Below are 16297 nucleotides of genomic sequence, written 5' to 3'. Positions count from 1 at the left end.
ATAGCTTGTTACATCTGGGTTTAGCTTGCTCAGCACCACTCAGTTCTATAGCCAACACTTTTGTGACCACTTTGTGCTACTCTTGGCCCTTTCAGATTAAGAGTTTTTCCTCTTCTGTCTTCTTATGCTCCAGAGGAGGTCTCACCTATGTATTCTATAACTGTTTAACCCGTTCTTCCATTTAAACCCAAACTTAGTTAAAATAACAAAGCTGCATTATGCAAGCATGTTTTTGTTGAACAGATGTGCTTCCTCCCACACCTATTTCATTACAGGCCTGTCTCTCCTACCTTCCTCATCCTGATAACAGTGTTTTTATAGCCAGCTCCCTTTGCTGATTTTAGCCAAGTTTCTAGGACACAATGTTTTAATTTAAACAGAGTTCCAGTTCTATGATTTAATTCTGGATGTATTTGAGCTTGCTGCTCTATAACCCTGACGGATGCTAATCTATTTCAAAACATTTTCCCAACCTTTGTCCAAGAGCTTTCCCACTACATCCACTTTTCTCTGTGCAGGTAGTCCTGGACCACAGCTGCCCCATGACTTTGCCCCACTTTTTGGCAGACTGCAGCATAAACTGCATCCTCTAGTAAGATTACATTATTGAACATGTGCTTGCTATGTGGTGAGGAACTCCAGGAAGAATTTGAACTCCATAAAAACCTTTCCAGGGAGTAATACAACTTTGCAGCACCAGCATGGAAAGGCAGAGTTGGGGTTGTACAGTATACAACAAAACTGAGGGTCTTTAATAAACAAGATTCTCATGACTCCTTTATGCAGCTAATCATTTGTCACATTTTTCAGTGTCACGGAGAGTGCAATTTATCTCACCTGACTTCAGACATTTAGAGTTATCTATTTTTGAGCAACTCATCTAGACACTCCTTGTAACTGAAAGGAGAGCTGAGAGCAAAGATACATCAGTCTGGAGGTGTGTGCTGCTTTACCTATTCCAGACACAGAGCCTAGACAACTACTTTGCCAAGTAAGCATCAGGACTTAAAGTCTGTGAGGTGGATCACATCTTGAGACCCTCTTTAGTTTCCACTTTCTGACAATCACCAGTTCTGTGCAAACTTCTTGTCCCCAATTAGTCACAATTTTCTGGCAAATATTTTCCTCCACACTGCAGAAATCATTCTTACAGTTCTGTGCAGAAACTTTTTATTTCTACCTGGTTGAACTTGATCATATAAGGGTGCAACTTCAGCTTCATCAACAGCCCACCAGGGACAGAGTATGATTAGCAATGACACGCTTGATGGCCTGTTCACTGAGAACAAGATAATGCAACTGAAAATAAAAATGTGTTTTTTTTTTTTTTTTTTTTTTTTTTTTTTTTAAACTGGCTCTAATTGAATAGAAATCCCTGTACATTAATTTGAACTCTTGGCTTCTCCGTACTTTTTATGCTTATTTATGTCTATGCCATAGCAGAACTATAAAACTAATCATGGAGGGTGGATCAGAGCACAGTCAGCATTCAGAGAAAAATCATTCCATAATCTCCTTGCCCCTAAAGGGATTTTTCCATCTCATAAAACACAGATTGCTAAATATATGAAATAGAAAAATAAATGTTAGAGCCCCAATGTATAAAGTTTTAACTAAATAATCTCAGCAATCAATCCCTATGCAAAGGGCCTGCAAAAGCCAAGCCAGGGAAGTCAAACCCCTGCGTTAGATTAGTGTTGCTGAAGGGAGTGGTTTCCTGTGCTCTGAAGCAGCTTTCCACCCCTACTGCAGCACAGACTGCCACAAAGTGGAGTAATCTTTCAGGGATGAGGCATGTATGTAGTTTTACTAAACAAGCTACATTCTTGTCTGCCTGCCGAGGGCTGCTTTCCTTCTCCTTGGTGTCAGGGTCTGGCTGCAGAGAACATTTCACAAGTGGGATAAAGGTGGCTTCAGCAAGCACATCAACAGTGTAATTTGTAAAATTCCCACTTGGGATTCTCAATAAAATGGTTACTGAAAGCTGCCTGGAATGTCAGGCACGTATTATTTCCTCCTTTATTGTACTCTTTTCTTTCTATTTTACTCTGCTGCTACAAATTTCCTTTCCTCGTGGTTAAGTATATATGGAATATATATTTTGTCTCTTAGAAACAGTACTGAAAAAGCAGGCAAACTGATGAGGAACTTGGTGTGGCAACAAAATCGCACTATATAGCTTTTCTGCATTTTACCTTGCACAGTATTTCTAGAAATAGTGTTCTTCGTTGAGCCCCTTCAATCCTCCTGAAGAACCCTGAAGCCTACATTAACTTGAGTCACAGCTCCCCAGTGAATGAAAGTGCTTGCCATTAAGGCACTGCTACAGAATCTATTTTTTTCTAATAAAATGGTTTTTTGAAAATTACTTCGAAAAAATCATCAACAGATGGCAAAAGTACTCAATTTTTTGCCTCTCGAAAAAAACCCAAAACTGTCCATGGACAATCAGCCAAATTCTGTTCTGATACACATATAACACATACTTGTCTCCTGACTTCAACTGGGATTATGTGGGATGTAAATTTGTGCATAGCTGGCTTAAGGCATTTTAGCTGCTTGTCTATGTGCTGGGAGAGAACACTACTAGATTCCTAGAAAAGGTTTACAGTAGGAAAGTGATAAACTACGTTCCAAGTGAGCAAGTATTACAGTCATCCAACAAGGCACAGTTTAATTTTAATAGGCCTGCCTCTGAATGAGAAGCCAGATACAACAATCAGTGTAACAGGCTTCCACTACGTAAGCAGTAACCCATTCATACATCTTGTTACAAATATATGCAACATACCAGAAACTCCTGCTGGTGTCTTTATGAATTTTCCATTAAAATGAGCAATCACTGCTTCACATTTTTCTGTTGACTCCATCCTAAGAAAATAAAGAATAATTTACATAAATTAAACACTCATCCAGATTCCCATGTTTGGGATTTTTTTTTAAAGCATATTTCTTGCTTTTTCTCACTCACTTTTGTGGCCTGCCTTCCTATGTGTGAGCAATACAGAAGATGTTTTCTAAAACCACACAACTTCAGAAAGGTAAAACTAAACTCAGTTAACATTTGATGTGCTCCGAGACCAAAGTCAGGGCCAAACTGCAAATACAAAACCCCTATTTAGTTAGAAATTAGGCAGAACATAACTTGGACAACTATAGTACCTATGCTGTCTTGAAGGAAGGAAGGAGGAAGACTGATCCACAATCATTCATAACTGAATCCTTAGTGTCCATGATACATACAACAAATCTTAGTGCCACTTTTGATAGAGGATTCTGAAGTATCTGTACAGTTTAAGAGTAATAAACTCAAATGTAAACATGCCTGATTACATGACCCAAACTGCCTTTGCAGCTTTTAGCTTATACATATCATCCCAACTAAATGATACACCTGTCTCTTATTTAATTGTCTCCAAGTTACCTTCAAAACAGGAACCAGTAACAGAATAGCTGTGACAGCTACTGAGAACAGCATCCCGAACAGGTTTGTGCACTTATGTTGTCAAAACTAGACTTAATAGACTGGGTGGACTACTGGAGAGCTGCTAGTCTGGGAGCGGTTCCGTAGGTTGCAGCTACATCCTTACGTTGCAATGTAGATGTGTCGGTCCTAACTACCAGCTTGGACTAAGTTGCAACGGATGACTGAGACATGCAAGTAGAACAAAATTTGTTTTAAAAGATGAATATATTTTTTCAACTGTTTGCAAGATGATGTTTAGATAATGTTAAACAGATACTTTCTTTTTATTTGTTCATTTTGTTCTGTAATTCAGATCCACAAATTAGGCTAATGGCCTCAGAAGCAAAGAAGCAATACTAAAAATTACTAAGTCCTGGCACGTTTTTAATTCCTGATAGCCTTTCTGCACAGGCCAACAAAACATAGTTGTACACAGCAACCAAAATAATCAAAATGCCAGACTGAACAGTAAGTTTTCCTCATGGTTTCAAAAATACCTTCTAGAGAGTTTTCTGGATTGTTGGCTCTGCATCAAAGATATCTTTTTTTTTTTTCTTTTTTTGTCTCACATGAAACAAACAATATAATTTTGTTGCAGACTCAAGTCTGGACTTGATAAAATACATTACCTCTTGTTAACCTAATAAAATGCTCCCAAAAGCAAGAAATTAAAATCTTTATTTCATGTCTACATGTTTCTTGGACAAATTTAATTTTAGCTAAAATTTATCCAAAAATGTTCCAATACCTACCTTGCAGAAGGGGAGAAATTCTGATTAGGTATGACAGCACTAGCTTACTCTATAAATTATGTATATGTAGGTGTATAAATATGTATATAAAAATAACTTCACATTTATGTGTATATATAAAACATAACATGTAATAGAGAACCTATTAGGAAAACACTTAAAAACTAATCTCTTTTAATGTCTTCAATACAAGCGAGTTTTTGTATACACACAAGTCTTTTGGACTTCTACATACAAATCTAAAAGTTTACTGGCTATATTAGAATAAGAGCATTCCTAAAGTACTACTGATTCAAGGTAGAGTTGGTAAGCAAGTTTAGGGAAAAATGACTGAATAAATTCATAATGCCTACTGAATTTTACATTGGGTGTTACTGGATTCTGCCCTTCACAGTACCAAAGAGTGAAAGCTGCACTTAAGCAAGTATCAGTATTTTTCAAAATTAGCAAATATAACTGTTGGATATACATCCATCCATCTATCCATCCATCTATCCATCCATCTATCCATCCATCTATCCATCCATCTATCCATCCATCTATCCATCCATCTATCCATCCATCTATCCATCCATCTATCTATCTTTGTATGTCATCCAAAAACATATACACACATTCTGTGTATACTCGTATGGAGTTCACACTTAAATACTTACACATATGCTTATATGAAAAATATACAAGTATATGAATGAAATAAAAATGCCCAATTAAATTCATACCAAAAATATTAAATACTTATTAATTTGAGACAGGAAAAAAAAATGGTAGAAGTCAAGGAGGGGCAGGGGGAAGATTTAAAAAGAGAAAAATAAAAATTACAGCGCGGTGAACTATCACAGCCAACTCAGGGAAACCAATCCCTAAAAATTTTGGCTTCATCAAGAGATATAATTTTTTCAGTTCTTTTCTGTGGCCTAATTTTAGATACTGCTGTTTGTTCAAATACAGAACTATTGTGATATTGGCTGAACATCTGAATTACTGGAATTTGACTATTGACAGATTTTACAGCATGTTTTGAGAAGCCCAATGCGTTGCTCAAAGCATGTCCCTGTTTCTGATGATAGAAATCTCCAATCTAAAGACTGCAAATTTTAATTGCCATACTAGGTTTAAAGCAGGACTTAATGAGAGATAGAAAAATATTAGAAAGGCACAGAAAAGGCTTTAATCAAGAGACCCCACACCAAATAACTGAATTAACTAGAGAGAAAGTAGGCTCACATGTACAGAATATTTGGGAGATATCTACTAATTCATGGAAAATATTTGTTTTTGTAAATTTGGGAGAGATATTTGACCGAGCTGTCAAATATTTTAAGGTGATATTTACTACAAGCAAATAAAAATATCTTCTTTTCTAGATGACAACATATTAACGAGCCATAAAATTCAAAGAGCTGACATTCAAAGGGCAATGATGAGTTGATCTTCTCAGAGGAACTAATGAAGAAAAAGGGGGATGGGGGTGGTGTCTCCTGTCTTGAATTCAGGCCTCAAAAGCCAGAAAAATCACAGAAGTCTGTGTGAAGCACTGTGTAACTCTGCTTACTGTTCAGGGACAGAGAAGTACAGAGAACAGAAGGAAGTGGTGGAGAGTGAACTCTTAGTCTAGACAGTTGTCCAATAAGAGCAATAGATTCAGATTTAGCCATCTAAGCAAGATGAGACACAGCCATATTTACTATACCAAAGGAAGAATTAAAACCTTGCTGGTATCTCCATATAGGTCTCCTTTTTCTTTTAAAGTTTGATAATTTTCAACAATTTCTGCCTTTTCGTCCTACTCCTGCCTTTTCAATTAAAAAAAGGAAAAAAGCAGCCATCATGCAAGTACCTTGCAAAGCCAACACCACGGCTTGTCCCACTTGAGTCCCGCAATATTCTTGTTGAGATAACCTGCCCAAATGGTTTCAGCATGTTCTCGAGCTCCTGCTCATCCATTGATAGTGGCAAATTGGAAATGTATAAGTTAGTCGGGTCTTGTTCTTGTTGCTGAAAGAGAATTAAAAACAATTGTTGTTGTTGCCACTGGAAAGACATTTTGAATACAAAATATAACAATTACATATAACTACTGATACAGATTTTGACTTCTCAGTCCCCTTTCTAAAGGCTGTTCTTTCCTAGTATTAGTGGCCTCCATCTTTTGTCACTGTATAGAGCATTCCTGAAAAAGCTCCCCTCCTCCTATTACTGCTGACAACAACATTTTAAAGTGGAGATAAAGGTGAATAATTGACCAGTTTATAGTCTGCATTACAACTTCATGTTTCAGATTTTTCTGAAAGAAAAAACAAACAAACAAACAAACAAACAAAAAAGATAAAAGAAAGAAATTAGAAGACAAGGAATCAAGACTGGTAGAAAGAGCTAAAAAAAGCCAGATGTAAACGAAAAAGATAAAGATTGGAATGACAGTTTGAAAACAACATGGGGAAAAAAGGAGACAATACATTTAAGAGTATGTACGTTGCCAAAATATTACCACAAGAATAGGTTGATACATGCAGAAGTGAGTGGGACACTGTCTTCTTCTCCTACACAAGAATGTTTTTGAGTTTTCACCAAACTTTTACATTATGCATTCAGACAATACAAAAGTCTTCCAAGAACCCTCTAGAAACAGACAAAATGACAGAGGAGAGCAGCCAGGAGATGAGCAATTTAGGAAGGAGACAAATGTAGTCACATCTTTGCCATTCCCCTGACCTTAGGCTTTGTGTGATCTATGTAGGTACCACGGAATTCCATCTCAAAGAAATATTTTTGTTGAAACTGATCATTTTGAGTGTTTGTCTACATATTCTCCAGCTCTGACTAGGGAGCATCTCTCTCATACTGCTAATTGCTGGCCATGCTCCATGACAAAATACATTCTTAGTCTACATAGGTATTTATGACCTGGACCTTAGAGCTGTGCAAAACCTTGACATAGTCATTGTGTCTCCCTGTATAGATCTAAGTCTCTTCAGGATGCATTATATTTAGCAGAACTTTTTTGGCATTAGGGATGATATGATCTGAAACAAATACCTGTTGGCATAGTCCTCACCATACTTTCATTCTGCACAAGAAGGCTAACTGATTTTCAGGGAAGTTTGAATCAAACCAGAAAAAAAACAAAACCAAAACCACAACAACTGCCTACTGGAATTAAAGCATTTATTGAAGTGATTATAGCTGTACGAGTGGTGATACCTTTTTAGGCAGATTAGGCATCATTTTGTTCTTAAACTGCTCTTATTTTAACAGTATCTCAGTACCTTTGGTAGCAATCACATAATTTACTAACTCACTACCCTGGATATCACCTCTCAGTTGGGGCTGGTTTTTCCTAGGACAAAAAAAAAAAAGGAGTTGGGGCTGGAGGAGGAGGTCACACCTCTTAGGCACAGAAATGAGTTATGCTGTTCCAAAAACTAATGAACCTTTAAAATGGGTAAGCAAATTCTATGCTTATGGACCTTCACTATTTGCATTTTTACCCCAAGACTCACATTCACTTAGAAAGGGCTAACATTTTGAAGTTTTCTGTAGTTTTTTTAAAAAGAAATTTCAGCATTGAAGGTCCTATAAAAGGGAAAGGTGCTCCCATTACATCCTCCTGATCTGTGTGCTATGCCACTGATATAATTGTAATTCCTAGCCACACTGAAATCTCACATACCTTACAAAACACAAACTTTTCCAAGTGCCCAAGTGCTGTCCTAGCCAGTCCCTTTACAGTCCATGACAAATGGCATCTGACTACAATGTAAGTTTTTTGTTTTCTTACCTAGTGGAAATATACCCCTGAATCTATATAGTACACACAGAAGTTTTTGATTTAAGTTATCTTAGAATATCTGATTTCTTTTTCATATTAGAAGAATCAGCAGAAAGAGAAGACAAGAAAATTAATGCACTGAAGAGGCCAGAGTTGACATTGATATTCCTTGCTGGGCAGTGTTCAATCATAAGGGAATATCTATGTTACATAGCTATATCTTTGACACAGTTCAAATTTCCTCCAGCAGGAATGTGAGATGAAGACAGCTTTCACATTAAGAATTAGTTTGATACTTAAACTGTATTAGTCAATTCTGGTTTGCACCTTGCAATAAGTAGACTTCCTTTTTTAATGAGTACTATTAGCAAAAGCTTTACAGAAGGTTTCAGCCACAGTCATTATGAAGCTTCACTTGTCACTATAATTTTCTGAAACTCTGAATAGCATTTGAAAGGAAAAATTTGGGATTTTTTGCTTTTTATTATAAGCTGTAAAATATATTGTACACAAATACCCTAAAACTTCCCTAAAAAACAGTATACAAGCTGGAAAATCAGACCCCTTGCATATTTTCATCTAATTTGCTAATGTTTTTATTCTATAATAACAGAAAGTCTAAGTTTATTATTACAATATTCTCATTAAAAAAACCTAACACCATTTGGAAAGATAAAAAAGGCCCCATTTTGTTTATACTAAAAAAAAAAAAAAGTAATTTACATGCAAAAGAGAAATGTTTACATTCAGAAGCACCTAATAGAGAAAGAAATTCAGTCAACTGCAGAATATCAGAGCAATCTGTTTTACTTGGGTAATTGGGGAGATCACATTCCCCTTCTCCTGGGCTGCTATTCCAGCCTAGGGGGTTACCACACTGTTGCATTATACAGGCAGTGTATTCAGGACAAGAGACCATGAGCTTTTCTTACCAAAAGGGACACAAAGATCTACTACAATTTACTGCAACACATAGAGATCTTCCTCCATACACTGGGAAGCTTGATTCTTGTACTTATCCACCTAGCAGAGAAAACTTCATGCCATAAAATCATGTAACAACAAATTCCTTAGGAATGGAGAAAAAAAAAATGCATCTGAGGAAATTGTTCTAAGGAAATTGCTTTCTCTGAACAGAAAGCATTTTGTGATGGAAAAATCTGACTTGTGGCCCATGAAACAATCCATATTTTGCATTAGTAACTATTGGGCTTTGGTCAGGTGCATGCTGAATGGGTGACTGGAAAGGACTAACTTCTGTTTTCCTGACCCTTTCTCTATGTCACGGTCTATTACAGCCTGAATATTCCCAGGGATTTGGTTATTTCTGCTTTTAATCCTGCGATGGGACATACTGACCACAGTGAAAAAAGGGGAGGAGTTTGAAAATACTTCTACATGTGTCTGTAGTTAGAACTGGTAAAGATGGCAGAATGGGAGAGAAAAAAAGCAGCCAACAGATGAGGATGTCACACTGAAATCCTGCAATATGAGTTGAAAGTTTATTCATCTGTAATGCTCCCAGAATAACTGACATGCCACACATTCCACAGTGCACCAAGGTTGTATTTGCACTGCAGGTGCAAACCCACAGCTGCCCTGGGGAGCAGCAGCAGTTCAGCTATAAGAACAAATCATAAAAATCACAGAATATCTCATGTTGGAAAGGAGCCTCAAGGATCATCGAGTTCAGCTAGGTCAGGATACATTAATTTAATCCACTATTTCACTTTTTTTTGGGGGGAGGACTGTCATTGGTTCTCAAAAGAGCTCTTTTACAGTACTAATACTGTTGGGGTAGACCTAAAGCAAGACTGAACTCTTTCTAGCGTGTATTTGGAATTTTATACAGTTCGGCAGTGGAAAAATTATACCTATTAATGTGCAAAACACTCCTCTCCTATTAATTACTTACGTCATCGTACAGCTTCCGTCATCTCTACAAGACTACTAAACCTTAAAACAGCTATCTGGGCATTTTGGGAGATCATAAGTGGCAAGTCATTTCTTTTCCCTCAGAAGACACCAGATTTCCAAGTTGACTTCCAAATGGCAACCACAACTAGGACTCCCCATCCATCTTTATCCTGACTTACACAAAAGGCACTGTACAAACAGATGTTTGCTTTTATACAACGTTTTGGCACGGAAAAAGAGTTAAACAGTTAAAAATTCAGGAAGTTAGGAGAGAGACAAACTTTTTAACTCGTCCCTGTCTCTCCATCAAACAGCAGCTAAATGCATTAAGTTCTGTGACTTTCTTCCTTACCAAAACCTGTCTCACCATAGCTTAAGTCACATGGTTATTGCATTCTGCTTCAGAAGAGAAAAATCATTCTTTTGATATCCAAGTTTCTAATTTTTATTCTGGAATTAAGCAAAAAATGAAACTGGCAAAAATATCTGCAAAGATAACAACTCAGCTCAAACCTTGCCTGTAACTGTTCTAAGTACTTTCAAAGGTAGGGGTTTTTTCCTGTGCTTAAAATCCACGGAATTATGTAAGCTCCTTTCAGCTTAGAAATCTTAAATCTTTTGAAATTATTTTATGAGAAAGATCAAAAAAGCATTACTAAAGAAAGCATCCTACTTTAGGGTAGAAAGTAGAAAGTTAATATTAAAATATAAACCATTTCAGTGGAATGCTTCCTATTTTAGGGCAGCAAAGTAACATAAAAATATAAACCACTAAGCATTTTATTTTTTTTTAAATTTTTTTAATTCTACATGATTTAGGAAAACTGCTTAATATGAGATTTGTCATACCTCATGGAGGGTCTCTCAGTTAACAGAACCTTCAGCAGGTACTGAAAGACATTGAAAATACTCAGTAATTGCTGATTATGGGCAATGTGTGGACCACTGTAAAGTATCCATATTACCAAGGAAGCTAGGAATGCTTATTTTTAGCAATTCATGTCAGCAAGTTTCTATTGGTCCTTTCTCAGACACCTTTAGCCGCATCTCCAGAATTTCTCTAGCAGAACATAATAGTACAAAGAAGCAGGAGAGTGCTCTTGCAGATTAATGCACTTATTCCTAAAAAGCACTTGCAACACTAACTTAATAGTAAGCTGACTACATGATAGAGTATTTCTCTTAAAAGGGATAGGAATAATCAACTGATAATATTTATTTCTGTAGAAAGAGGTGATTTGGAGTCTTGCATAATGCAAAATGCTCTACCATCATCTGAAAGTAATTAACAAAAACCTCCCTGTGCGTGTGGAACCATTCCTAAATTGCAAGCAAGAAACTTGGCAAAACGGGAAGACATCTGTTTTCTCTTGCTCTGTGTAAGGTCAGAGCGAACAGATAGCCATTCAGAAACATGTGACTAGGCACTGCTCACAGCATGGAAGATCCTCTGGCTGATAGGGAAGGGATTAAATGCTTGTCTGCTCTCGTATAGAAACTACTTTAAAATTTACAATTGGCCTGTGTCTCACAGAAATATGTCTGTTTTAGCCACAGTTTTAATACTGTCTGACCACAGACTGTTAACAAGACAATTCAGGGGGAAAAAAAAAAAAAATCACTACCATAATCTTCACTTGTTCTCCAGAACTGCATAAACACTATATATGATTAATAAGCTAAACGTGTTAATTCATTTTCACAGGCACATCTGTATTACACAGAGGAACAAGAACTGTATGAAAAGGAACTTTTAACTACAATAAGCACTGTGTTCAAGTTTGCAACCAGACTGTTACTGCACTCATACACTCCCTTTTTATCCCTTGTCATTCTTGCTTCCCTTTGCTAGAAGGGCACCAGGGTGCTCCCTGGGAGTTCTGCATGTTGCTCATGGATGCCACTGTTTTCAGCAGAAAGCTGAAGGAACCCACTATGGTTTGTAACTGGACCCTTGTCTGAACAAGTCATAGCACTGCTTAGCAACTGAGATAAGATTTTTGTGGGTTGGAGCTGTGTACTCAAGGGAAGTGGTTGTTAACCGTCTTATTTAATGCACATGCAACTTCTGAAATGATGGTCATTTAGCCCTCAGGTAAGGAAAATTTGGTTTGCCTTCAATTTATTTTATAATGACTTTTAAGAAGTCTTACAAATAAAAGGAGGAAAATTGATTATATTTACTTAGGCTATTACGGTCAGATTTAATACTATTACCTACAGGAAGTACTACAAACTAGGAAAAAAACCACCCTACACTTTTCTTATAAGACAGTTGCTAAAAACTGTAGAAATCTGCTTGAGTTAGGTCCTGTTTGCCTGTCATCCATTCTTTGGTATTCAGAAGTCCAGATACAGAATGAAAACAAAACAAAAAAGGAAATTAAAAAAAAAAAAATGTTGCAATATGCCTACCTGCTCTAGCTTGATTAAGTGCACTAGGTACCATGGTAACCTAAACTTATTTTCTTACTTTACTCTGTAGGAACGAAAACTGATTTAGTTCTCCGGAAGGCTGCCACAGTGAAGACAAGGACATAAAGCAACACATTATTAAAAGTCATTAAAAAGTTAGCTGTTTCTCATTTTTGCTAACTCAAAACCATGTTCTTCATCAGCAACATGAAGGAAGACTGCCTTTAATGCATTTTGTTTAATAGCTGTGGAAATATCTTAATTTCTGTTACAGAGATAAGGACAAGTGTTTAAGCAGTCTTTCCCTCTCAAAACCCCCATATCTGCTGTGCAATTCATACTTTATATAGTGAGACAGTTAATCTTTTCCAAATATGCTTGGGAAAAAAGTCACCTGAAGTAAGTTTAGAATATAAAATAATGTTCCTGCATTGAATGCAATTGAAAAAGATAAAGCTACCAGCACGTGGGGACTGCTTCACTGTTCTGCCTTTGTAACCATTAGTAAAAAAATACAAAGATTATAAATTAATGTCATCTCTGGTTCTGGAGGATCAATGTGAACTCAATGGGCTAATATTTATCACAAACTAAAAACCACCCTCACATAATGAGATTCAGAGAGTTTGGTCTGTTGCTTTGACGCCAATAGGCCACTCCAGAAAACATAAATTATATCTTAAGAACAGTGGAATAGTCAGTATATGATGATGCAACATACTTTGCATTATCACCACAGGCATCCTTCTAACACAAGCTGAACAAAAAACAATTCTGAAGATAGCTCTAGTTTTTTTACACAGTCTTAAAATATTTGAAAATATTTAGTGATTTGTTAATGTGAGAGCTAATACAAAATAAGCAGAAGCATATTTCACTGTGTTAATGGAAGTGAGGATTTTTAAGGATGAAGAAATTATAACATTAAGAATCTGAAGTCATAAGTCCTAAAAATGCGTGACTGCAGGGGAAATCTTTGAATGGATAAATAAGTCTTCCTCAGAAAACACACATTAGCATTCCTTGGCTCAAATTAACAAGTTTCATTGACCATAGAAGTCTTCTATGTCCATGGACTACTTTCATGGGTTCTGTTATAAGTGGCATATGTTTACTAAAGGTAAGTTTGTACTTCTATTGAAAAAGAATTAGGAAAACACAAACTGGAAAAGAATGAATATCACTTAAGTTATAAATTATCCTGACAATCTTATAGCAAAGTTGTACATATGGAAGAACTGAAAAAAATCTCATGAATAGAGAGAACAGAAGAGACATGAAGGAAGGCAAGGTCTTCAACAACAGAGTCTGAAGGCTCAGGCTCATTGAGTCTACAACAGTTGTATTGGACTTGAATGGTTAAATCACTTTCAAGGGAGGACACTACACTAATTTTAAGGACAAGGATGAAATAAAATTGTGAGAACACTAGAATATGTGTTAATCCTTCTTGTGATGCCTAAAGTACATTACAAACTCCTTGCAAAAAGTAGTAACTCCGTATGTAGAACAGTTTTAGTAAATACAAGCTTTCCACTGTATCTGAGGAATCTGTTAACCTACCACGAGCTAGACGATACAGCTGTATAAATGTCACTGCCATGCCAGGAATCAAGTTTTATAGCACTTGCACTCTAAGGTGCCACAACCAGGATGGTATTCTAACTGGCTTGTGTATCTCTACATTGCTGTCAGTACGATATAAATATTCTCCAGCTGACTTGATCTGGGCTGCAAACACAATCATTCTCCTCCTGGCTTAAGTTTGCTAGATAGAAAGATGATAAGAACTGTGTTTTGTATTAACCGTTCTTATTCAGTAGGTTTTTTTACCTTTTATATTTACATCCAGAAGAATTAAATTCAACTTCCCATTTAAAGGGGCCAATTTTCCAATCACCTGAAACACAGTTACTTCAGTAACTATAGCTGAACTCAACTGAATACCATTTGATGAGACAGAATTTTGAGCATGGACTCAAATGCCTTAAGTTCAAGGTCAAAACCTATGAGAATTTAGGTGACTCTTATCTCCACAGCATTTAGACCTCACCATCTCTAAAACATCCCTTACAGATTTCTCAGTTTAAATCTCCATTCAAAATGCCAATATACAATAGAACTTCTGTGTGTATCTATCTTCCTATACAAAGTCATTTGTTATCTGCTCTAAACAGCATAGAAATCTACAGTTATCTCACTGATTTTACCTGTAAGGTGGGGGGAAGAGAAGAGACACACCTCAGAAATTTCATTCTGACAGCAACCATAACTTTTCTAACAAAAGAAAATACTACTACTACCACCACGTAAGAATGCACAGCTCTACAAAATCAGAGCTTTTGAACTTATTGGTTTATTATCGAAGCACTCCTCTAGAAGCAAGGACAATAAACTAATGACAGTAAAGAAATTTCAAGAAATTAAAATGAACAAAAATAAAAATTAGACACCAGTTACTAACTAGCTTAGAAACAATAGTATTCTTGCAAGATGTGTATTTGCTCTTTCCGTACCTTATCTCTAGAGTAAGAGATAAACTATTGGCTTTGTACGAGGTGCTGAAACAAGCTGGCTACCACTACAGCTCCACATCACCTCTTGATCCCTTTCCACAGCCACCTGTACACCCTGAAAAAGATGACTGACAAGACTGAACACTGGTAATACTCAAACAGAAGAGAGGAGAGGGGCATTACTTCGATTTTATAACTCCATCCAAAAGCTACTCCCATCCCCTGGCAGTACAGTATCATCTTACATAAGCTCTTAGCAGCATTATCTGACCAACAGGAATCACAGGAGGCACTCCTGTTCCAGCAGTGACCAGAAGATACCGTTAACCAGCACAAAGCAAAATACTTCCCAAGCGGCTTCATCTTAGCCAAGTGCTCCCAAATCAGATATCAAAAAGAGCAGAGCAGGATAATGGAAAACATAATGTTTTGTGACCGATGGCCTGACACTAGGTTCCCTCACTGGCACTATCATCGTGACATCTTCTGAGAGGTGGTCACTTCTCCACCAACAGTGACCCCCCCAGAACAGATTTGGCCTGAAGCCATGTCTCAGAACACAGGCCCTCCTGGTCTGCTCAGCAACAGCCGAAACATAGTGAGTGAAGACTAAATTTTTTCCAGAGTCAGATCAACTTGGAAGCAGACCTCTGAGTACAGCATGGTCTCACCCCATGTATAGGAAAAAGCTCCAAGTCAAATATTTGAAGTTATCTCTACAAAACAAACAACAAACATTTTAATATGTATAATCTGAACTGCTTCTACTAAACTAGGATTTATAGATGAACTTGCTGATGCAATTTTTAACACATTGACATATAGCAGGATGCCATAAGAAGGGGTTTACAGCAATCAGAGTCAGGACAAGGCTGAAGCAATAACATTTCCCTTCCTCTTCAGCTGTTGCGGGTCAGGGACTACCACCACATCTGGGAGGAGGGTGAGAATACTGAGGAGCCGAGGTGCTGGCTGACACCCTGGGTACCACATAATAACAACACCTTCCCACAGACAAATCCCACCAACAACCATTTATTTCTCTTTGAAACTGAAGCAGCTGCAGTGATCAGTAAAGAAATCCATGGGCCAGACAGCCAAGAAACTGCCCTCCAAACATTTCTCTGTCACAGCTTCACTGCTAGAAAGACTATTTCATGACACAGGTGGTAACATGCAAAAGGTTAAAATATTAGACAAACACAAGTAAACTTTTATAGTGTCTTGCTTGTAAAAAGTCTGATTTGCTAATCTTGCCAAACAACTCCCAATTCCCAGTTTGGAGCTTCCAAATGGAGATAGGATTTTTCAGAAAAAGGAAAGCAGCACTGCTGAGAAAAAAAAAAAAATCCTAACGGCTCAAAACAGTCAAAAATCAAAGCACTCAAACTTAGTCACTTGTGACTATTTGTTGTGGTACTGTTCATTGGATTGGTTTTTTTAATAATTCAAACACTCT

At 37.0% G+C, this 16297-nt stretch overlaps 1 protein-coding gene across 1 annotated transcript in view; it reads right to left on the bottom strand.

Moving 5' to 3' along the window:
* The window catches only part of RBMS1 (RNA binding motif single stranded interacting protein 1), a 91825-nt gene that overhangs the window by 20649 nt on the left and 54879 nt on the right, over positions 1–16297 (bottom strand). Inside the window, exons 6-7 of the mRNA XM_026852804.1 lie at positions 6059–6216; positions 2792–2871 (exon numbers count right to left, since the gene is read on the bottom strand). Coding sequence (XP_026708605.1) covers positions 2792–2871; positions 6059–6216 — 238 coding nt within the window. The remainder of the gene's footprint in view (positions 1–2791; positions 2872–6058; positions 6217–16297) is intronic.

The sequence above is a fragment of the Athene cunicularia genome, assembly GCF_003259725.1.
Source record: "Athene cunicularia isolate RWA chromosome 7 unlocalized genomic scaffold, athCun1 chr7_part1, whole genome shotgun sequence".
NCBI lineage: Eukaryota > Metazoa > Chordata > Aves > Strigiformes > Strigidae > Athene > Athene cunicularia.
Note: the sequence above shows the minus strand (reverse complement) of the source record. Positions and strands in the feature narration are given on the sequence as shown.